The sequence below is a fragment of the Cibotium barometz genome, chromosome 1 (assembly GCF_041138505.1).
Source record: "Cibotium barometz isolate CiBa-2024 chromosome 1, ASM4113850v1, whole genome shotgun sequence".
NCBI lineage: Eukaryota > Viridiplantae > Streptophyta > Polypodiopsida > Cyatheales > Cibotiaceae > Cibotium > Cibotium barometz.
This window is the reverse complement of record NC_141046.1, coordinates 30,987,593-31,012,428: the sequence shown is the minus strand read 5'-3', so window position 1 is coordinate 31,012,428 and position 24,836 is coordinate 30,987,593. Positions and strand designations below refer to the sequence as shown.

Sequence of the window (24,836 nt, the reverse complement as noted above, 5' to 3'; positions counted from 1 at the left end):
CAAACCCTCAATTTTGAAGGGCAAGGGTGGGTGGCCTTCGAAAATCAACACCACTGGTGTACACAAGAAATGTTCTTCTGTATCTCTATCTCTATATTAAGGAAGAGTTTCACAAAGCTGCCACGTGGGAAGAATTTGGAGGTTTGGGAAGGGGAGGAGGAGGTTTGGGTAGAATTTGGTTTTGGAAGCCTCAAAAGAAGTGCGAAACATGGGTTCCCAACTAGTATTATCTTAAGGAAGAGTTTCACAAAGGTACCACGTGGCAAGAATTTGGAGGTTTGGATAGAATTTGATTTTGGAAGCCTCAAAAGACATGCAAGCAGTGGTTCCCAAATATTTGTAAGAATGTGGTAGGCACCACATATTTTTCATGCGCAAAACCAAGGCTGAAATTGCAAGTGCATACAATGAGTGAAAGAAGATGCCATTGAAATTACTGTTAAAACACATGGATTGTGCTTCCCACCCATGCACTGCTATCCGGGGAGGTTTGATGGGCTGAACTAAAACCAGTGAGACAGAGGTTGTGTATACAAAGAGGATGCAAGGGCCATTGATTGATAAATGAGTGGCTGCACCAGAGGTCTATATATAGGCACCCGAGGTGGGCTAGGCACTCGGTCAGATGCGAGTGATTGACAAAAGAGGGGTTGTGTACAATGTCCTAGTGCAGATGCCAGAAGCTGCAATGGGATATCGAGGTTTCATGCAAAGAGGATGCAAGGGTGCACATAAAGTGAAGACAGATGAGTGATTTACAAATGAGGAGTTGCAGCACCAGGCAACCGGGTTGGGCTAGGTACATGATCCGACCTGATTGATTGATAAATGACATAGCCCGCTCGGGGTTGGTGGGTCATTTGCAACATTGATTGGTAAATGCGCAACATTTTATGTTGAGAATTTCTGACAGAACTAGTGTTCTTTATTGGAGTTTGAATGTTAATAACTTATGATGAATGATTTGGTTTGAAGGTAGGTGTGTACTGTGTGTGTGTGTGTGTGTGTGTGTGTCGCGTCTCCCTTCTTACCAGCGTGGTTTCCTTTTCGTGGCAGTGGGGGGGCTTGTGAATGCTACGTTTGGAAACGCTACCGAAATAATCATATGTTTGTTTGCTCTCAAAAATGGGTTGATCCGCGTAGTGCAACTCTCTCTCTTGGGGTCCATTTTATCCAACATGCTGCTGGTGCTGGGTTGTGCCTTCTTCTCAGGTGGTATTGTACACCTTCATCAAGATCAAAAGTTCAGCCAGGTACAAGCTGTTTTGGTTTTGGCCTTGGTTTTGCATGGATTTTCTTATGAAAATTTTTATCCTCACCACTTATATTGCAGGCTACTGCTGTTGTGAATTCCGGTCTTCTGTTGATGGCAGTCATGGGACTCCTTTTCCCTGCAGTCTTGCATTCCACACACACAGAAGTTCATGATGGCATATCAGAATTGAATTTATCAAGATTCAGCAGTTGTATCATGTTACTAGCATATGTTTGTTACCTCTACTTCCAATTGAAAAGCCACAAACAGATGTATGATACTCCAAGTGAGGTCAGTATTTCTTTCCTCTGTTAGTAAGTTTGTGAAAAGCACGTGCATAGGCGAGGAAGATTATTTTTCTGAATGTGTATGATACATGCAAGAATTCTAAACACATTGGTTGCATGGGTGTTTTGCATTACAAACATGTAGAACATGCTTGCTTCAATCGGAATGAAAATTGTTTGAAACGCTGAAGAGGACAGCCTTGCATGCTTGGGAGTCAGAAATATACGTCAATAGATGCCTTATTGTCTCTTTCTGGCCTCCATCATTTGAGCATGGTGCACTGGTTTCAGAATTGAGATAATCTCCCCTAAGAGAAATGGGTCCATCGGTGTTTAGATGGGATAACCCTCTGATATATACAATGGTCTAGATGGGATAGAGATTCAACCTCCTCCATTAGAAACTGAAACGAATTGATGTCTATGGAACGGAAACAGCTTGAAACCAGGAACGGAAACGAATTGATGTCTATAGAATGGAAACGGCTTGAAAGTAGGAAACTAGTCTTTAACATTATCTAGTATACATGAAATGTGCTGTCTCTCACGGACGCTAAAAGGAAGGTACAAAAGTCTTCTTAGGGGGCTAATTGGCCCACCAAGAGAAGAAGGCAGGCTTTTATAGCATGTGTAAATCAAATAAAACTGATGAGAAAAATTGAGGAGAAACGTGGGGTGGATCATAATTTGGAAGAGATGGCAAGAAAATTTTGGGGAAAATCAAAATTAAGAAGGAAAAATGACGGGGGGGAAAACCTTGAGAGGAGCTTAGGAAATGGGAAATAGAGTCGGCATCTCGAGAGAAACAGTTTACACATTTTTACTAGGAAACGACCATTTCTTGTTACTATGCTCAAGCCTCCAAGAGATAAAAACAACAAGATTTTGTAAGATCAGGGGTGGTGTCAAACAACCTTGTCCCTTGGCTCTTTGGCACTAGTTTTTCCTTACAAGCAATTGGAGTACATTGTAATGAGGATTGGGTATAGAGATCCTTCTCATTAGAGTTGTGGAACTGTCATGTGCACACTGTGTATCTACCGTGTGCTATACGCATGCAAGACTAGTTTCGAGGCTTGGGGAAGCTTGGAACTAGGCAGGCTGATTGACGAGCTGAGTTAGGGAAATACTAACGGGTGGGCACCCAAGTATGGACGGGCGGGCGGCCAAGTGTGGACACCCGATGACCGGCCAAGAGCCTATAAAAGGGTGGCCAAGGTTAGTTATTGTATTATAGAGAGTCTCGCGAGTTTGTGAGAGCTCTATGGTCTTGGAGCCTGGATCTAGTGCAGACGTGCACCTGCTTTATGCAAACCGAGGCCCGCGAGGGCAGCTTTGTGGCGGTATAGGACGTCGCGAGGAGGAGATTGGTCGGTACGTCAACCTAGTTAGCTCAGCTCGTGGCTCGGTGGGGACAACCAAGACTGTGGGCTCGCCCACGGCTGTCATGGTTGGGAGGTGAGTCAGGCCTGCACCCCCTTGCTTGTTTGTTGTTCGTTTGTTTGCAGGATTTGAGTTTCGAACCAAGATCGATTACGAGGGAAGATCCGTGGGGATTTTACAGTGGTATCAGAGCATACCTCGTGAACGAGCAAGTCGGTAGGTAGAGAAGATGAGGTCGAAGAACGGTATGTGTTAAAAAGCTTGCTGTTTTTCTGTGCATACTGCAGTTTTCAGATTTGGTATGTGTTTTTTCTTCATCAAAGAACCCCATGTTGATGGGAGATGGTAGTGTAATAAGGGTTGATTGCTTGGCAAAGAAGAGGTCTGAATCGTTGTACAGTAGCATGTACAGTCGTGAGAGAAAAACAGAAAAAAGCATGTTTACTTTTCGTTGCTTTTTGGCGCATGAGAGAGAGAGCGAGAGAAGTGCTGGATCGCTTGCAGGCTGCCAGGTTAGTGCGCTGGCGAGAGACGCTAGTATGCTATTGGCGGCGGCTGGCAGGCAGGCGCATGTGTCTGTGTAGCCAGGCGGCCAAGCTAGCGTAGCCAGCCCAGGCAGCGCTGGAGCGCCTACGCCAAGCAGCCAGGCTAGCGCAGCCAGCCCAGGCGGCGCCCAGACCAGGCCGGCAGGCGGGCGCCCAGGCACTCGTGGTAGGCGCAGGCTGGCGTGAAGCGCAGCTACCGGCAGCAGCCGACAGAAGCAGGCAGGGTGGTGCCGGCGGGACGACTCGCGCAGGCCGATGGTGACATCAATAGCAGCGCCGGTGGCTAATCCAGGGGGGGTTGAGAAAAAAAAAACAAAACAAGGAAAGCACTCGTTTTGGGCTTTCGTTTTTTTTAATTTTTTTTAAAGGTTTAACAACTCCTCCAAGGTTTCTAAGGTTTCTAAGGTGTTTTATTTAATTTTTTTTTTAAAAGAAAAGAGAATATATATATATCCATATATATGTATATTAATATATATATATATATATATATATATATATATATATATATATATATATTCCCAAAAAAAAACACAAAAGCAAAACAAAAGCTAAGCTTAGCTTTTGAAGATTTTTTGGCTTTTGGAAAACCTTTATAAACCCCTCACGTGGGCTTCTTGCCACACAGCTCTCAAGTTCTCAAGTTCTCAAGTTTTCAAGCTCTCAAGCTCTCAAGTTCGCTCGCACTTTCATTGTGCAAAGATCGAATTTTCTCTCCACGTACCCTCTTCACGATGTCGACCCAAGAATCAGAGTTGGAGCCCCTCATGGAACGCGAAGGCTTGCCGGCTACTACGGAAGGTACCGATGCCGATCTTTTTGACGATTTTGTGTCAAAATCAGATTTCCAAGAGTTCAAAGTAGCTCTCGAAGCTTCTTCGACGGAACGTCAAGCACAAATCGCAGCCCAGATGCAAGCTTTGCAGAACTCCATCGCTCTATTGACCACTACCCTCTCTACTTTCTCGGGTATGGATACCTTGGCTTCAGCTTTAGGCCCCAACATTACTCCGGAACCGTTCGGGGGCGAGCAAAAGCAGCGAACCAAGGAGATCGTGGACACGTGGCCACATAAGTGGCAAGTTTACTTTCAGTTTCATCCATATGATGATGGAAAGAGGATCCAGTTAGCAGCAGGTTTCCTGTCCGGCAAAGCTTTGCTTTGGTAGAAGGAACTCAACCTAAGCCAATGACTTGGGCACAATTTGAAGATATCTTCAAGAAAGAATTCCTCAAGAAAGAGGATGATTACGATGTTGTTGCCTGGTTTTCAGCTTTGACCATGACCTCGCAGCATCTCACTTATGAGGTCTACCTCCAGAAGTTTCGTGATTTGCAGATGAAAGCTACAAAGATGGATCCCACTACTCTTTTGGGGTTTTTCGTAGCTGGTTTACCAGACTCGTACCGATTTACAGGTTAAAAATAACAAATGTAAAACATTGGACGAGGCCATTCATTCAGCTCGTATCTATGATGATACGATGGTCTCTTCCAAGACGAAACCCGTTACCGAGCAGGGGAACAAGCATAAAAGGAAGTTCTCCGCACAAGGCCATGATTCTATTTGGGTTGTGGTAGATTGCTTGACAAAAATGGCTAGATTTTTACCGACCCGGAAGACTATTACAGCTACGCAATTAGCTCGGCAGTTTATCAAGCAATTGTTTAGACTGTACGGGTTACCGCAGGACATAGTCAGTGTGACAGGGACTCTAAGTTTACGAGTGATTTTTGGAAACTTGTTTTTGAGAAGTTGGAAACAACTTTGAATTTGAGTTTCTCAGATCATCCTTAATCTGATGGTCAGACTGAAAGAGTGAATCAGATTTTGGAGGATATGCTTCGAGCATATGTATCCAAAAGACAAAGTTCATGGGAGGATTATCTTCCTATGTTAGAATTTGCATATAACAGTACTAAGCATACGAGTACAGGGTTTAGTTCTTTCATGCTTATGTATGGTTTTCAACCAAGATCACCTGTTACAGTAGGATTCTTAGGACCTCAGCATGATGCAGCACGTAATTTTTTACAAGATATGCAGGAAATGTTACAAGTTGCAAAGGAATCTATTAGAAGTGCTCAAGACCGAGACAGGTTTTATTCTAATAGACATTGTTCACCTAGAGAGGTCTCTCAAGGAACGATGGTGTATTTGCGAGTTCCGAAAGATTCCGAGACTTTACGGACAGGTCGATCTCCGAAATTATCCCCTAGATACTGTGGACCATTTCGTGTTACACGACGGATTGGTTCAGTTGCATATGAATTGGATTTGTCTTCTCATGTGAAAGTTCATCCTGTATTTCATGTCAGTAGACTTAAGGAAGTACTGGGTGGAGCAGATCAGTTAGTTACTCCTTAAGAAATTATAGATGTCGAGGACGTGACATTTGTTCCGCACGAACCTGAAAAGATTCTTGGATTTCGTGAACGAAGATTGCATCATACGCTTATCATGGAATACAAGATCAAGTGGAAGGATCGTGTTGAGGAGGACGCTACATGGGAGACATTGACTACTCTTCGGAGAGATTACCCTGGCTTTTCAGTGAGCTCAGGAGTGAGCTCTTAGAGGAAGGGGAGTATGTCATGTGCACAGTGTGTATCTACCGTGTGCTATACGCATGCAAGACTAGTTTCGAGGCTTGGGAAAGCTTGGAACTAGGCAGGCTGATTGACGAGCTGAGTTAGGGAAATACTAACGGGCGGGCATCCAAGTATGGACAGGCGGGCGGCCAAGTGTGGATGCCCGATGACTGGCCAAGAGCCTATAAAAGGGTGGCCAAGGTTAGTTATTGTATTATAGAGAGTCTCGCGAGTTTGTGAGAGCTCTATGGTCTTGGAGCCTGGATCTAGTGCAGACGTGCACCTGCTTTATGCAGCCGAGGCCGGCAGCAGTCTCGAGGCCCGCGAGGGCAGCTTCGTGGCGGTATGGGACGTCGCGAGGAGGAGATTGGTCGGTACGTCAACCTAGTTAGCTCAGCTCGTGGCTCGGTGGGGACAGCCAAGACTGTGGGCTCGCCCACGGCTGTCATGGTTGGGAGGTGAGTCAGGCCTGCACCCCCTTGCTTGTTTGTTGTTCGTTTGTTTGTAGGATTCGAGTTTCGAACCAAGATCGATCACGAGGGAAGATCCGTGGGGATTTGACAGGAACAGTGGGGCAAGCATTAGTATTTTGACTGCTTTACGAGGGTGCCACGTGGACACTTCTTTCTTAACTATGCCTAAGGCCTTGTTATTCTTGTCATTCGATGAGAATATATTTATGTAAAAAATTGCGGACATCAAGTACACCCACAGCTGCCTTTTGGATGAGAAGTCTGCAAGTTGTGACCCTTGTCTAGGGACATGTCATGAGTTGTCCTCTTGGTCTAGTTCTAGAGGGTGTCAAGTCATGCATTGTTCCACATATTTATGCAACCCACTTGAATAAGGATGCTTATGATGCCTTTGCTACTTATGTTCAGTGTTTGACAAATCTTGCTTATTCTCTCTCAAATGTCCACTCACTTAAAGCTTGTGAGAGGTCATGGATAGCCATATGGGAGACCAACGTGAGAGGGCAATCTTGGAAAAAATGGGGTTGCCCATGGATGCTGACTTATGTGCATGTATGCCGCATGGCAGCCTTAGGGTGGTGCAATGTTGATGGCGGCTTCTCTGGCCACACCCACTCTTTAGCAGCTGCTGGCCCACATGAGTAATATCTCCTATACTGCAGAACAAATTTATTGACACTAACAAATGTGGACATGCTTCCTGCTAGCAACAACCTTCTAAGCAAAATATGTGGTAGAATATTTTAGCAGCCCAATAGTTGCCCGGAGGAGCCTAGGATATGGATGAGTAGTTGGGATGCAAGTTCGGCACAATATGAACACAATAAAGGGCCTTTTGGATGACTTTTTGGGCTCATAGAATCCCTAGTCGACTTGAATACGAATTGCTATCACTTCCCTCTATAAAGACAATGGTCATTCTTGACATTCAAATACAGAGATTCCCAAGCTAAGACCAAGGGAAATTGAACGAAGACCAAGGGTAGAAGCAACCAGATCACCAAAGAAGCTGTGAATCAGCAAGTTATCTTTGTATGCATCAAAGATAGGTATGCATAACCAGGATCTATGTCAAGATGTAAGTTCATTATTCTAAATATTTATGGTCTGCAATAGACAGATTTGGATGGGGTTGTACCTTTCATGGATGGCTGTGGATACATCCATAGGTGGATATCCACATGAAAGAGCAAGCAATCTATAAGTAAAGCATGTTGTGGTTTTAGCAAATTTGGCTATGGACTTGGCTCTTGCAAAAATCCTAGCTCTACCATCTGTGGATTCAGAGGAGGGGATAATGTTTTGGCGTTTGTTTGTTGAAATAATTATGGATGCTTTCTTGGTTCAGCTATCTTTGTAAGTAAACACAATAGTGGAAGCAGGAAAGCACTGAATTGCAAAAAGAAGTAGAGAGTAAACAATATTACTTCTTGTAAACTTTGATTATAAACTGATGATTGTCTTCCCACCCGTGTGCTCTGGGTAAGGAGCTTTGATGGCAATCTAGACAGACTCTGGACGGAGGATGTTTTGCTTATAAGATTGCTTGAACACAATGAACTTGATGATGAACAAAGGTTGCCAAACTAGTCTCTAAATAGTGCCATAGTTTTCAGGTACGATACCCGTATGATTCGTACGATATGATACCGTACAGGAAAATACGGTCTGATATATGAAAAATTCTTATCGTACGATAAAATACGGTGTTTTAAAAAAATACTTATAAACTTAGGTATTTCCAATTTTGAGATACGAAAGGAGGGAAGCATCATGTAGAACAGAGGAAGCTCAAACAGCCATAGACAAGCAAAAAGGAGGGAATTATCCCAATATATATATATATATATATATATATATATATATATATATATGAAAAAAACGAGAAAAAACTTCTCGAAAAAATCCGTAAAGTACCGTACGGTATTGTGCCATTCAGATATGGCACAATACCGTACGGTACTTTACGCATGGATGTAGGTCGGCCATGTCGGTCAACACATGACTTGGTCCAAAATGACCAACCGACCATATCATCCGATTGGGACCATATTAGACTAGTCACTACATCGTATGTTCATAAGGACTTTGCACAGCTCACTATGCCATCTGAGACCATCAGGACCCTTAAACGAGCCTCGCAACCCAAGAATAGTTTCCTCGGTTTGCTGTTGTCACATGCACCCATGCACTGAGGTGACATGTGACATAGTGGCACATCATCAGTGCCATACTTGTACAAAGTTAGTACCTTTTTAGAATTATTTGTTAAACGCCGTGATTGCATTGTGAGCCCTAGCCTAGGGACTTGTCATGCATGAGTTACGCAGGTCTTTAGGTGTCAGGAGTCTTAACCCACTTGGAGAACAATGAGTTTATGTAGGCTACCCTAGCATAGCAAGCATATAGAAGCATGTAGAAGTTGTGTAGAAAAAGGATTAAAGACTCTAGGCTAGCCTTATGGCCAGCCCTATGAGCGTTGCTTGTGGGCCACCATGGGCCACACCAAAGGGGCTTACAAGGGTCCTATACCTAGTTGGCAGCCTAACAATGGCTTAGACAGCCGGTCGGCAGCATCTGGTACAGTCCGCCAGCATGCAGGAAAGCTAGGACAACACTTGTGTGAAGAGACCATGCAAAAATAGCATTTAATGCTAAATATCACTAACTGGTAAACATATATTAACTGACCACCAACAGTAAAGATAGCTGACCAGCAGCCTGTGAGCATATATAAGAAGCCCCTCCCCATTGCCTAAATCATTTCATTCTTTCATAGATTCAAAAGTAAACTAGTATGTGTGCTTGAGTCTTTGGTTTTGTGCATACATCAATTCAGCCCAACACTTCATTGCGCTATAGTCCAAGGCAGTTTGAAGCTATCTTCAGCATTCATCCTTCATTCTTGCATCTTCCTTAATAGATTTGGGTGTGCGTAAGGCTCTCCATAGTGGTTTCAAAGTTGTCTTCAACCCATTTGATGGTTCAGTAGACATTTGGTCTACATTCTCCTGGTGTTTGGCAATCCTCAGTCAAGTGTCTTCAGTAAGTTTTGTGCATTGTAAAGTTCTCCAAAGCAATAAAGCAAATATTCCTACTTGCAGAAGGGGCCCCTTGTCTCTCTCTTTTCATCTCTCTCTCCTGTGAATAAACTTATAAAGATTAAAGTGGATTGCTTCATGCTCACTAACATAAAGGTATAAAAAAGGTCTTGTTGTGCATTACACGATCATTCTGGTTGCATGCTACATTGGTATTAGAGCTTCTGATTGTGACCCAGCTTGACAGCTTGACTATCTACAGTGAGAGCATTTTGTAAATGTTAAAACTGAGGTCAAGAAAAACCACCCAGCCATTCACACTGTCAGGAGAGGAAGAAAGAAGCTTCAAAGAAGGCATCATCGCAAAACAAAGTGTCCACCACTACAAAAGAAAGTATCACAAAAGAAGAAACGCTTCTACAAAGCAATAACATTTTGAACAAAACAAGCTACTCAAGTAAAACTACAGCAGGCAAAAGAAGCAAAAAAGCGTAAAGAGTAGCCTAAAGAGCAGGGTCCCTAAAATTTTGAACACATGCTTTTTCTCATAAAGTAGCAAATACGATGGGAACTTGCTGAAGAACGAAAGACAGAGGAAGCCAAAACGCAAGGATGCAGAAACAAAACAGGCTACTCAAGTTACAACTACCGTAGGCAAAAGAAGCTGAAAAGCGTAAAGAGCAGCCTAAACAGCAGGGCCCCAAAATTTTGAACACATGCTTCTTGTCGAGGAACGAAAGATAGAGGAAGCCAAAACACAAGGATGCTGAAAACCTATGCCATGTAGAACGCAAGGTGTCAGAGTATCAACATAAGCTCGATTCGGAAGCCATGCAACTCAAACAGCAGTAGTTACCGGAAACCTAGAGTCAGTCACTTAATCCACTTCGAGAACAGTGAATTCATATAGGTTACCCTAGCATAGCAAGCATGTAGAAGTTGTTTAAAAGGCTTTAGGCCAGCCCTATCAGCCTTGCTTGTGCGCCACCATGGACCACACTAGAAGGCGCTTACAAGGGTCCTATACGTAGTAGGTAGCCTTACAATGGCTTAGACAACCAATCCACAACATGTGGTACAGTCGGCTAGCATGGACCGCTGGGCAACACACATGTGAAGCGAAGACGCTATTTTCTCATCGTCGATGAGGAAATACCATTATTTAGTGCCAAATCAGCAATCATTAGCTTATAATAACACGTCGATAGCAAGCAGGAAAGGTAACCGACTAGCAACCTCTGTGAGCATATATAAGAAACCCCCTAAATCATCTCATTCTTTCATAGATTCAGTAGTAAACCATTGCAGAAGTATATGTGCTTGAGTCTTTGGACTTGTGTGCTTGAGTCTTTGGACTTCTGCATACATCCAACACTTCATTGTGCTATAGTACAAGGCAGTTCGAAGCTATCTTCAGCATTCAACCTTCATTCTTGCATTTCCCTCAGCAAATCTGGGTGTGCATAAGGCTCTTCGAAGTGACTTCATAGTTATTGTAACTATTTGGCTCTCCTAGCTCTATTTCACATAATGAAATCCATGCCGGGACACCAGACAGGTGGAAGAAGACATGGGGACAGGGTCCACAAGGATTGATTAAGAAAAAGCACCATTCTTGGTCAGAAAAAGTAAAAAGTCAAGCAGGGTTGACCACGAGCCAAGGGCACCATTGGAAAGTGGAGACTAAGCCGGACCAAAAAACTAAAGCCTCTTTCTCAAAAAGCAACTCTAGGGCCAAAAAGCAAGGCCCTGAAGTTGTAAAAGCACAAATCAAGAACTTTGGCTATTATTAATAATATTTAACTGTACGGATCCGTAGAGCAGTACGGATTGTATGGATAGAAAAATTCAGAAACCCTAAAAATTCTAGAAACCCTAAAATTGCTCAAAAAATCCTAAAAACTATTTTTTGAGGTTTTTTATCGCCCGAAAACCATTAAAACAGGTTTTATATCCATTTTCTTGCCAAAAAAGACCTTCTCTAGGGTTTTCATCATCGACAAGGCTATAGGAATTGTGGATATTATTCATGGGATGAGCGAGTGGATTTAGAGCTTGGACATGGAAACTTGAACTTGAGCATAGACATGAGGAACTTGGACATAGAGCTTGGGCATGAAGCTTGCACATGAACATGGAACACAGAGCGTAGACATGGAGCTTGGATTTTGGACTGGGATTTGGACTTGGACTTGTACTTGGATTTGGATTCATTGGACTTGGGATCCATTGGATTTGGTACTAGCCCGGTGAGAGATACTTGTGGGTCATCCCTGTGGTGTGCTCGACATCAGAGATCTTGTGCCTCGACATCGACATCGACTTGGATATACTACATCGGCATATTTGTTTGTTTTGTATTCATTGATTGTATTGATCCTGGCTAGCGTGCCCGTGGATTGTTCCTGAATAAACTCCTGAAAGGGGGCGGGGCCTGTTCCCCGCTCAATGTGGTGTGCTGTGCAAGATCCCCATTCCCTTTTCTCTCTCCCCTCTCTCTCTTTATATTTTTATCTCTATCTACATCGTCCTTGCGTTTGGCAATCCTCAGTGGACCATCTTCAGTAAATTTTCTGCGTCGTAAAGAAGTTCTCCATAGCAATAAAGCAAATACTCCTATTGGGGGGGACCATGAACTGGGAGATTGAGACCCAATCTGGTGTCGTCTCTACATTCTCTCTCTCTTCATCTCTATCTCCTAGGAATAAAGATTAAAGTGGATTGCTTCATACACACTAACAGAAAGTTATAAAGGTCTTGTTGTGCATTTGTGACATGCGGGGATCGATCATAGTAATCACAACCTTAGGCTAAGTTGAACTTCACTTAATGATGCTTAAGAGATAGACAATTAGTGTCATTGCAATGCAAAGCTATATTAGATGAATGGGTTACAATGAGATCTAAATAGATCTATGATGCTGTCCTAGATGAAGATCGTTCTCGGGATGAGAGGGGTAGGCTGAATGCTGATGATGAGGACTGTTCCTTGCTCCAATGCTGAGGTCCACCACTTGAATGTTGGCTTTCCTCTATGTAGGAGATAGGAGGATGACTGAATACTGCTGAATATGCTGAATGCTTTATGCTGCTGAATGCTGTTGATGAACTATTGTTGAGGAGAAGACGTTGAAAACTGAGATCGTTACTGAATGGGAGATGCATTTCTTATATATGCTGAGATGATGCTGGTTGGCCTGCCTTGCTGCTGTCGGCTAGATTCCTAAATGCTCACGACTACATAAATGCTCACCTGTTGTTGTCGGCTGCCAAATAGACCTGGCCAGGTGCTCTCCATACCAGTCGGCTGCCTCTTCTATTGCTTAAATGCTTGACTTAAATTCTCTAGATGATGCTGATGCCTTGTGCTCTGTTGTTGGTGCTGTAATCAGCCCCGTACTATGCTGCAACTACTGTGAATGCTTGAATGACTGCTATAAATGCCTGGATAATTCTTGATGCTCATGAATGCTTTCTGCTAAATGTTTATAAATGCCTAGATGATGCAATATCACTTGTACACCGACTGGGTGTGCACGTGACATTCCCCTCTGCTAAACTGTTGTTGGGTGGTACACCTAGCAACTTTTCAACTCCTTTGTTGATCCTTCTCCAGTGAAACCACTGTCCCCTTCTGACTTTTGCTGTCGGGACTGAGGTTGACTGTAGGAGTTGAATCCTTTGAGCCAAAGACCTATCTACCGTGGGAATTGAATGGCAAATGTTGCTAAAACTGCTTGGAAATACGTGAGTCACCCCTGACCTGTCTGTGGAATCCTTTCACACACCATCTCCGTCGTTCCTAAACCTCTGAACCTCCTGAGGTGATGTTGGGAGCAAACTTCCGCCTTCTTTTGTAGAAGAGAACCCCTTGTTGCCAGTTGAAGCCCAAAACTCCATTTACTACTTTGATGATGGATGTCATTCTTTCCTAGAGAACTCATGGGTAAAACATGTTTGCCTTGCAGATGCAAGATTGACTGCTAGGATGACTACTATGCAAGCCATGTGCAACCCTATATGCTATGCAAGAATGCAGATGGATGGGTTACTACGGCATGCCTAAGGGGAAATCCCTAAGGATGGCTTGCAAGATTTTGAGAACTGGATTTAACTATGCGGAAGCGATTGACTGAATGATGGAATGAAAATGATCCAAGGCTGTTACCCGTGACGCCCTGATACCAATGTGACATGCGGGGATCGATCGTAGTAATCACAACCTTAGGTTTAAGAGAGACAATTAGTGTCAATGCAATGCAATGCAGCTATATTAGATGAATGGGTTACAATGAGATCTAAATAGATCTATGATGCTGTCCTAGATGAAGATCCTTCTCGGGATGAGAGGGATAGGCTGAATGCTGATGACGAGGACTGTTCCTTGCTCCAATGCTGAGGTCCACCACTTGAATGCTGACTTCCCTCTATGTAGGAGGTAGGAGGATGATTGAATACTGCTGAATATGCTGAATGATGTTGATGAACCTTTGATCCTTAGTAGGAAACGTCGAGGAGAAGATGTTGAAAACTGAGATCCTGACTGAATGGGAGATGCGTTTCTTATATATGCTGAGATAATGCTGGTCGGCCAGCCTTGCTGCTGTCGGCCAGATTCCTAAATGCTCACGACTACATAAATGCTTACCTACTGTTGTCGGCTGCCAAATAGACCTGGTCGGGTGCTCTCCATACCAGTCGGCTGCCTCTTCTATTGCTTAAATGCTTGCTCTGCTGTTGGTGCTGTAATCAGCCCCATACCATGTTGCAACTACTGTGAATGCTTGAATGACTGCTATAAATGCTTGGATAATTCTTGATGCTCATGAATGCTATCTGCTAAATGTTTATAAATGCCTAGATGATGCCATGTCACTTGTACACCGACTGGGTGTGCACGTGACAGCATTACACGATCATAACTTGTTATATGTTACAAGTGTCCAACACCCAGTAATGCGGTCACATATCCCGCACAAGCATGCATCCTACTTGTTAGAGTGCCGTCTCCTAACCATCTAACGACATTTGGCCATCATCCAATATCTAAACTGGGTTGTTAGGTGCCCGGGTGCTCACCACAACGGCTACTCCTAATATGGTGGGCCTTACAAAATAGAGCACATACCAACTCCATCATATGATCAAATATCCCAAAAAGGAACTAACCAGAAGATTGTTGGAAAGACCAAGATAATACACTAGTTACTATCTATGAGGATTGCTATTGGTCAACCCCTTTGCCTAAGATGTGAAACAGGTTTATTTTCGGAGTCACGAATTGCTGGCTGCATTCGCAAGTTGTGTGAGATCGGAGAAATGGAGTGAGAGGAGATTGACCTCTCTAGGTGCCTTTTCAACTATGAGATTACCACTGCCTTTATTGAGAGGGTTTTGGAACTATGTTACAGTTCATTCAGTACTCAGATCAGAGAATTTCTGTTCATGAGATGCGATGTCACAGGCTGGCTAAGGACAGATAATTGTCGAAAGAGGACACATGAAGACCATGTTTCTTATATTCCAACACTATGCATGTCTGCACTTTAAAGACCTCTTTGTTGGAGGCCCACGACCTCTTGAAGGTCCCTGGGGCAATGCCTTAAGGTGGGTAGCGAAATCGCTCTTGGAAACGGGATTGACGAAGCTAATGGAAAAAACATTTTTCTGTTCAAGTCTAAGGGGGCACTCTGAAGCCATGTTAGAATCCAACATGAAAAACAAAAAAAAACCTGTCGAAGGAGCCAGGAGTGATTTTACAATTAGAGATGCCTGAGGCCTCAAACTAACTGCCCAAGACAGCCAAACAGCGACAGGTGGGCATGATTGGAGGAGACATCTTGCCACCCCATGCCTCAGTGTGATCCAGAGATTATGATTATACCTGAACAGAGCATTTACAGTGAGATATAGGTGGTGTTGCACACTCATTGCATCATATGCATCTGCATTGGCTCACTATCTAGTCATTTATGATTTTTGTGTTTAGTTCTTATTGCCTTTTCATGCCAGGCAGATTATAGCGGTTAATACTTGACAGATGCAATGTAGTGATGGTTAATGAAATCTCTTTTGTTTGTTTCTTTCTTCTTTGACTACACACACAGTCAGGAATGGTTGACAGATGCAACGTAATGCTATGAGCAGGGTTTCAAAACTCATTCCATTCCATACAAAACCTTTGAAACTTGATCCACTTTATGTAGAAATGCTCCCACTGTAGAGTTTCTGAACTCCACATTTCTAAACTCTTTCCTTAATTTTGTCACCTACCAACATGCTCTGAAGAGATCTTCCGGTCTCAAAAAGTTCTTGTACACCTATATTTGCATATGGAGTCTCCCCCTTAAGGATCAAACTTTCAGAACTTCAAAATCTGTACTGTTTATACATTGAGGGGTTTAATACAAGGGTCTTGGGTTCCAAGATACCCCATTGGGAGGACCATCATGTCATGATTGCGGTGGGCTGAAGACAGATGGTTCTACTTTTCTTGTGGTTGATCGCCCATGGTGGATTGCCTTCAGATCAGTGAGTGGTAAAGCCCCCGATTATCCCAGATCCACAAGTAGAGACCATACAATAGTGTGTTTGGGATGCTTAGAGGTTTCGAGAGTTTGTGTCAGAATGCTTTGCTTTGTATCTCACTAGGCAAGAAATTTCTTGGGTCAATAATTCAAGAACCTGGTTATTTAATATGTGAGGGCACTCCTGAATCTATAGTGAGTCCTTATTTTTTGGATGATTCCTATACTCTTGTTTTTTTCTTTTAAAGGGTTCCTTTTTAAAAAAAATATAAAATTTCAACAATGATCTTTAACAAACGTCTAATTGTGCATTTTCATTGCCTCCCATAAATACATACATAAATACATACATACATACATATATACATATATACATATATGTATATATGTATATATATATATATGTATATATGTATATATATATATGTGTGTGTGTGTGTGTGTGATAACTAAACTATTTTAAAAAAATTGCAGAATGATGAGTTTGATGAAGATGACTCCGAGGAGGTAGAGTTGACTGTATGGGGTGCAGTTTTTTGGTTGGCTGTTGTTACCGTTCTCATATCCTTGCTGTCAAACAATCTGGTTGGTGCTATTGAGGTATGTGCACTAAAAAATGTCGTCATTCCAATGGAACTAGAGCTTGTCTGTAAAAGAGATTTTAATCCATGTGATTTGTTTGCATACTTCTGTATTTTACATCCACTGCCTTTGAGTTTATTGGATTTTGCAAGCGTTTATTCCAAGTGTAAAGAGATTTTCTTCCTCTTACAGGATACATCAACAACCTTAGGTATCCCTTTAGCGTTTATCAGTGTCATCATACTACCGATTGTTGGGAATGCAGCAGAACATGCAGGTGCAGTCATGTTTGCGATGAAGGATAAGCTCGTAAGTTTAAAACTCATGTGAATCTTTGAGATTTTTGTTAAAGAAATAAACATGGCTGGTCATAAGGATTATGTATCATCACTATTTTGCAGGACCTTTCTTTGGCTGTTGCCATCGGATCATCAACACAGATCTCCATGTTTGTGGTAAGCACAACGTAAAAAACTTCCTTAAAGAGCCCTATTAAAAGACTTACATTGTACAGAAAAGCACTAGTTTCCATAGATGTTTGGAGCTCACTCTGATCAAAACTTCTTCATTATGTAGATTCCCTTTTGTGTGGTGGTTGGGTGGATTATGGGGAAACGGATGGACTTGGATTTTCAACTGTTTGAAACAGTGACTCTTTTTATTACAGTTATTGTTGTGGCTTTCATGCTTCAGGTAAGGAGAATCATAAAGTTTTGGCAAAAAATTTCATGTAGACTCCCTTAGTTTTGAGAGGTTTTCATTTTCTTTTTGCAGGAGGGAAAAGCAAATTATTTCAAAGGGCTTATGCTTATTTTGTGCTACTTAATAGTAGGAGCGAGCTTTTTTGTTCATCATGACCTTTATGGAGATGGTAAGTAAACAAGCTTTTAACTGTTATGAGATGCGATACTTAAGAATTAATTGTTTGGCAGGCTAGTGTACCTAGGAAAAAAATGCTTGAAACTTTGTAGTCAAAGAATGCTTACAAATTGTTGTAATCATGCATGAGTGGGGCTAGCATCCCAGGCTCTTCTAGAAATGTAGAGATGCATGCCCAGCTGGCGACTTGAGGGCAGAGGCATTAAATTGTTCAAGATCGAGGGCTATCGTAGTGGCTCTTCCTTCATGCTGGAAGAGAGCTGGTATGAGCTTGAAAAATACTCACTATAAAACTGGACGAGGATTTATTTGGCTGACCCCTCGCTGAGGAGTGCTAGTAAGTGGTGCTCAGGAAAGTCTTACAAGGCTCCCCCCAAGGCTAGAGGCCTTGGGCAATGAGCTTATAAATATATGATGCAAGTTACTCCTGCGGTTACAAGGAAATCAATGGGGGACTGCTCCTGTATCGGGGCTCTTGCAGAGCTGTGCTCCTGAATGAAGGAGATCCAGTGCAAGATATCCTCTATCTGCCTCTAGATTCTGAGACTTGGGAAAAACAGTTTGGAATCCTCTGTGTCTGGATTGTCCACAGTCAGGACAATCCGGGAGTGGCCAGATAATGTGTTGTGCACTAGAATGCTGCCTGCCACTCAGACTGAAACTTGCATTTATCTACAGTCCTTGGCTTTGCACATTCAAATCACCATCTACCACCTCCATGTTAGGTTCAGAAGGTTGGTCCTCATGTGGTACATACTCAAGGAAATGTACATCCTGAAGCAATTTACATAGGAAATATTGCAGCTGTTGCCTCAAAACCCTGTGCAACTAATGTTGCTTCATACTCTGGTGAAGACACATTGGCTCTTTCTGTGGCACAACTGACTGCAGAGACCACAAATGATGCTGAGGACCTTCCGCTGGTGACCTACAAGCCCTCTTGGAGACACAGCGTTTGTGGCAATTACCAGAAGTGAGAAGAGCCAGAGTACATGTAATATACTCGTTATGTCCTTCTGCAATCATTTTGCATTTATAGCACACACCCATATGTATAGATCACACAAGAAAAGCGGTTGGCGGTGGAATGACCTCCCAATTGTAGGCTCACTACTCCAAACCACCCAGGACCTTAGGAGAGACAGACATGTGCACCACCAAAGCATGAGGTTTTCATATCTCAAGACCACCTCACACAAACCACCACCATGGCATCCCCTACCAAGTTTGCAAGCTGGATCGTGACTCACAAGGTTGGCTGAAAACATTGGGTTTTAAGCCCACACCTTGTGTATACAGGAGTTGGATGCTTCGCCAAACCACACCCCCCCCCCCAGCCTTAGGCCCAAGATCCTCCCATAGTAGGCACCCCTGCCTGTAAGCATTTTTTTAATCCACCCATAGGCGATGCCACCGAGGAAGAACCTTGTGGGGAGGACCTCCTGGTCCTAGGCAAACACCTTCACCACTTGGGCTATCACCTCCCTCATTGGCAGTTGGATGCTAGATGCTATTTTATCCACACACATCTGGGATAATTATCTAACTCTCTTGTTTAAATCATCATTGACTTCTCTGCAAGTCATATAGGATCTTGAACATGATGATAGCTTTCAACAATTAGTAGTTCGGTGATGCATATCCAAAGTAACCTGAACAACTTTGGATTCCGACCTGCTAATTTTTAGTCCAATTACTTGAGGAAAATCTGCATTTGTATGTCCTCAACAAAGTCACGTAAAAACCCACGTAAAAACCCTACGAAACACAAAACGAACGAAACCGACGAAACGTTTTGAAATGAAACGAAACTCTCCCAACCAAAACTCCATTTCGCCCACATTTAATTCCAAAAAGAAACCTTATCCTGCTCCTCTTCTTTCTCTTCCCCTTCACTTTCTTCTCCTCTCCATCGCAATTTTCTTTAAAAACCCATACGGACGAAACAATGAAATAGACGAAAGTTTTCTTGTGACTGTGTGTAACAGTCCTCAAATCTGACTTCTTGGTCAATTTCACCTCATTTCACACTCTCCTCCATCAAAGAGTACAGATGTCCAGCATGTTACCTTCCCCCTCCCCGCCCCCCCCTCTTGAGCTGCCTGCGCTCCCCCTCACTACCACTCCTGTGCCCCTCCCTTCAACCTGTGAACTTCCCCTGCCCCTTCCGCTGCTTGCCCCCTTCGTTGCCGCCTTTCCTCCCTACCCGCCAACGTACTCTCCCAACCCCTTCCGCCTATGCATTCCCCCTCCCCTTCAACCTGCTCTCTCCCCCTACCTTTCAGCCAGCGCACTCCCCCGCATTCGAACCTCTCCCTCCCATTTTCTCTCCTACGCCCCTCCCTTTTTTCCTCTTCCGCCTGCTCCCCTGCTGCCCCCCCCCCCCCCCCCCCCGTTTCCCCTTTGGTTGCGTCTCTCCGTTCCCTCTATTTCTTCAGGTTGTTTCTCTTGTTCTTGGGTAATTTTCATTTGGCAAGCCTCGGCCCCTTAGGAGGACTCCATGGGAGCCGCTCCGCCATCCCCGACCGAGGCTGCCATTCCTTGTCTATTCTCCTTAGAACTGGACCTTCAGCTCCTCGCTATGACAGTTGCATCTCTAGAGGCCTCCACTCTGGTGTGCAAGATTGTTGGTAGCCGCCTGGCGCACGGACAACTTAGAGATCTTCTACAGGCTAGCCTCGTTGGAGTGCCTGCAAAGATCACATACATTCATCCTTTGGATCTCCCTCCATCCTCGCCCCCGGCTCTTCCCACATCATCCCCCCTCCCCGTCCGCTTCTTTTGAGCCCGCACTCCCCCCTCCCTGCGCCTCTCCGCCTCTCCTGACCATTCCCACCGCCCTCCGGCAATGCCCGATCTGGAGCAAAGGTAGTTGCCGGCGAGCTCCGTCCGCGGCTTGATTTATCGGTTCTCGAAGCCAGTAGAGATTACCATAGCCGCCTCCCCAGTGAGGGCTCTCCTGCTAGAGTCCCCAGGTGGCCTCCCTAGGATCCTGGGGTTGCTTGTGGATTAAAGTTTTTTCTGATGTCTTTCAGTGGAAGGAACTGATATTTTTGAGGAGATAGTGGCTCCCATTCGGATCTGTGTGGTTTTCCACCTTTCCAAGCCATCCACATGAGAGAGTGGCGTTATGACCTCCTCCTTTCCCTTGAGTGTAGTCCCGAAGACAGAGTGGGATTCGGAGTTGGTGGCTGCCGCCATCCAAGGGCAAGCAGTAGAGCTCTCGCACCATCTTCATGATATGTGCATCACCAATGTGCTCACCCATCTCTGGCCCTTGGCTCGGATGGAGCTGGGAGGCTCAGGCCATAGAGATCACGACGGGGATGTGGTGTCCTCCAGCTTGGAGGTGCTGCTCTTTGTGTTCCTTCATATCTCAGTAGCAGTACCCCTCCCCCCTCTTACAGATACCTTCATTGTGATCGATGGAGTTTAGAGTATGCCTACTCTTGCACTCGGACAGAGTGGCGACACATGGAGGGCAGGATCCACGCCCACCTAGTGTGCCTTCGTCCCAGGACCGATTGTAATTACTCCCTATTGAAACCCACACCCAAGACACTTCGAGCGGAGGGCAATTCCAATAGTTCCACCTCCCATAGAGATTGTATGAGGGTAGCCTCATGGAACATTCAGGGTTTGGGGGGGCCTCATTGCTTTTAGAGGCAAGGCGTCCCTAGAGGAGAGCTCCATAGATCTATAGTTAGGGAACCCATCGACGTTCTCTTTCTCCAAGAGCACCATCTTTCCAAGGGGTGTACCCGTCGTTGTGGGAAGATGTTACTAGGCAGGAGTCACACCTTTTGGTCTCCCTCTTTCGGCCCCTCCACGATGCAGGGAGGAGTTTGTATTTCTATCAATGAGCAGCTCTTGCTGGCAGTGGCTGCTGGCACTGGTGTCATAGTCACTGGGCGAGCGCAGTGGGCTACCATTAGGATTGGAGAGGCCTGTGTGGGCTTCCTCAATGTTTATGCCCCAAATGTCACAGCAGGTAGAGCCGCCTTTTGGAGTACAGTCCATCAGGCCCTTCCTCAAGCTAACTTTCAGATCCCTCCTTACGGGTGTCCCATTATCCCCATAGGTGGTGCACACGCGAGAGAGGGTCTGGCGGCACACGAGAGAGGTGGTTCCCCCCGCTTCTCCGGACCTTCTCATTGACTCCCTTCATAGTAAAGGAGCTGGAGGAGGCATTGATGGCTCTCCCTAGGAGCAAATGCCCGGGGGAGAATGGGCTTCCAGTTTCCTTCTTTCTTCGCCATTGGGATCTCATGGAAGGCAGCCTTCGAGTAGCCTTCAAAGAGATTATCACTACAAGTGCCAGAGAGGCTTTTAGAGGGTTTGATTCACTTGATTCCTAAGGAGGGTGGTGATAGATTGGAGATCCGGCAGTGGAGACCCATCACCCTCCTTGGGACCGCCTACAAGATTTTGGCCACGGCCATCAGCCGGAGACTTCAGCCTTTCCTCCCTAACTTGATCCATGACACTCAAATAAGTTTTGTTCAAGATCGGATCATTCTAGACAACATCTTCACTTTCTGGGAGGCGATCGCTTCGGCCACGATGCGGCAAGAAAACCTCATTGTGCTCCTCCTATACTTTGAGAAAGCTTATGATAGAGTTCACTGGAGGTTTCTGGAGCGCAGGATGTACCGGATGAGGTTTCCATTGGAGTGGATCCGTGGTGTTTCAAGCCTCTACTCAGCCTCTCCTCATTCAGGGAGCCCAAGGTGACAGATTCTCCCTTTCTCGCTCGGTACGGAAGGGCTGTCCACAGGCACCTTACCTCTTCCTATTTGTTGCTGAGCCCATGAGAAGTTTTCTCTCAGCTCAAGAGACGAGGTTCTAGGGATTGGGTCTCCCCATCTGTACTCAGGAGGAGCTACTAGACTCAAAGTTTGTAGATGACACAACAACATACCTACCGGAAATGTGGAATCTCCAGAGATTCATAGAGGCGATTAAAATCTTTTGTTGTGCATCAGGAGCGCAGATCAACTGGTACAAGTCGTGGTTTTTCGGTAGGCTCTACACCCACCCCGACTTGATGTCCAATTGAGGCTTTCCGGTGGATCCCGAGGGGCAATCCAGTCCGCTGTCTGGGATGCCAAGTGGGCATCGATATCTCCCCAGAGCAGCCAGCTCGCCCCTCTACTTCTTAGCATTCGGAAGAAGCTTTTATACTGGAGTTCTACGAGGCTCTCCTTAGCCGGTTGAGTGGTGGTGGCGAACCAGGTCCTTGCCACCATGTTGTACATTACTTCTTGTTTGGCCTTCTCTTGACTCCCGAGCATGCATTGGTCAGGTACAATGGCTGATCCAGAACTTCTTGTGGGACGGGAGTGATGGGAGGCCTTCTGGGGCCAAGGTGTCTTGGAGAGTGATCATCCAGCCATCATTGACCCTGGCATTCAAAGTGGTGCCTTGCTTGGCAAGTTGATTGTCAAAGAACTTCTTCGAGGTGGTGAGTCTTGAAGGACTTCCTCTTGGCCTAGATTTCAGCCTGTACTCCAAACGTGAGGGCCCCATGTCCGTACATGGATCTTCACAGAAATGTGGGCCTACGGCTTTAGCCCAGCTTTTTGCAGAAAGCCTACTCTGAGCTTGGGATCACCTCAGGCTAGCCCTCCAGCAGTTAGCTCCGGTAGCCTCGAAGGAGCGTCTTCGACAGCCCCTGATCTGGAACCCCTTGATCTGTTACCTAGCCACATGTTGGGGGTCCGACCTCATGTATCATAGGGAGCGTTGAGCATAGGACCTGCTAGGTCCCTTGGAGGTTGGCTTGCATTCAGACAGCTTTCCTAGAGGCTCAAGAGAGAAGCCTAGCTAGGATTGGGTTAGAGACAGACTCAGCATTGACATCGTCTTTGCTATTCCCCAGGAATGGCTGACCCCTACCCCAGACCCAACTCCCCCACAGTGGCTGGGCGTGTTTACTAGGCATGATATTCTCTTGGTTGTCCATGGCGCGGATGAGAGCTTTGCTTTGCTCACTTTTTCTATTGGACCCCATGGCAGATTAGAGAGATCCGAGCCCCCTCTGGATGGTTTCAGTGGCTGCACCTTACAGAGGGTGAGGGTGATCTGATTTCAGGCACATGAGTGGCACATTGACCCCCCACCAGCCAAGGTGGCCAAGGCGAGACTCTAGCGATTATGGATTCGGGAGAGCCGGCCCCTCACATGCCTCTAGTGGGACACGGGGGAGTGGTCTTGGTGTGATGCTGCTGACCGGTAGGAGACGCTGGATACCCCGTTCTTCATATACAACATGCGGCTAGGCCACATGATTTAGATGCTCGAGGTTGAGGGCACCCCGGAAACAGCAGTACACTGGCAGTCACAGGGCTTCTTACAAAGTTCTCTCTCAGATTTTGGAAGATGCTTTGGGACAATTTTTGGCCTCGAAAGATCACCCTCTTTCTTTGGCTATTGGCACACAGGAGTTTGGCAGTTGGCACATGGTTGGCCATTGGCAATCCACTAGCAGCTCGTTCAAGGTGCGGCCACACCCAGGAGTCTCAGCGACACTGTCTTTGCGATTGCCGAAGGCTTAGCAGGTTTGGCAACGGATTCTCTGCATTTTCATGATGGACAGGACCTCGGCTTGTATTATTTTATGGGACACTTGCGCTTGGGCCACAGAGGGTGAGGTTTTCATGGCTTATGAGGAGAAAGGTGGGGGGCTAGCCCTTCAGGTCTCTCGAGTCTCACCTTCGCATTTCGGCAGTACCAGTCCCAACCTAAGCTACTGATCGTTGGACTCCGGGTTCGTGCAAGCGATGGGAGTTTTGTGGTAGCATTGTAGCCTGGCACATCTCAAGAGCTTGATGCGGCGAAGCGATTTGAGAGCGCCCACACTCCACTTGCGGAGTCCATCAAGAGCATTTGGCTCAACATCATTCCTACCCGCCGCGGTCAGTGGGGGAAGTTGCAGGGTGGCTCTGACCGCATGCGGAAGCGGCGGAAAGATTTCTTGAGGCTCTGGTGGTCTGGCCCTTTTCTCATAGATAGAGGTGGTGATCCCACTTGACGTTACAGACCACTTGTGTGGTTATTCCCTCCCCCTCCCCTTGTATGAGATAGCCTTCTCCTCATAGAGTGGCCAGCTAGAGGAGAAGTGCATCTTTCTCCACCTTTTGATTCTGTGGTTTCAGCCCCATACATGGAGGCAAGTTTGTATCTAGCCCTTTGTGGTTGTATTTAGCCCTTCGAGGTTGGTTTTTTTGTTAACTAATAGAAGGATTTTTTTCCTAGGAAAGAAAAGGAGTA

General features: G+C 45.2%; 1 protein-coding gene across 1 annotated transcript in view; it reads left to right on the top strand.

Annotated features, from left to right (window-relative positions):
• LOC147641867 (vacuolar cation/proton exchanger 3-like) overlaps positions 1-24,836 on the top strand; it is a 33,662-nt gene that overhangs the window by 4,074 nt on the left and 4,752 nt on the right. The window contains exons 5-11 of the mRNA XM_086783525.1: positions 1,057-1,253; positions 1,334-1,546; positions 16,578-16,703; positions 16,878-16,994; positions 17,087-17,140; positions 17,262-17,378; positions 17,460-17,556. Of these exons, the coding sequence (XP_086639651.1) occupies positions 1,057-1,253; positions 1,334-1,546; positions 16,578-16,703; positions 16,878-16,994; positions 17,087-17,140; positions 17,262-17,378; positions 17,460-17,556 (921 nt within the window). The remainder of the gene's footprint in view (positions 1-1,056; positions 1,254-1,333; positions 1,547-16,577; positions 16,704-16,877; positions 16,995-17,086; positions 17,141-17,261; positions 17,379-17,459; positions 17,557-24,836) is intronic.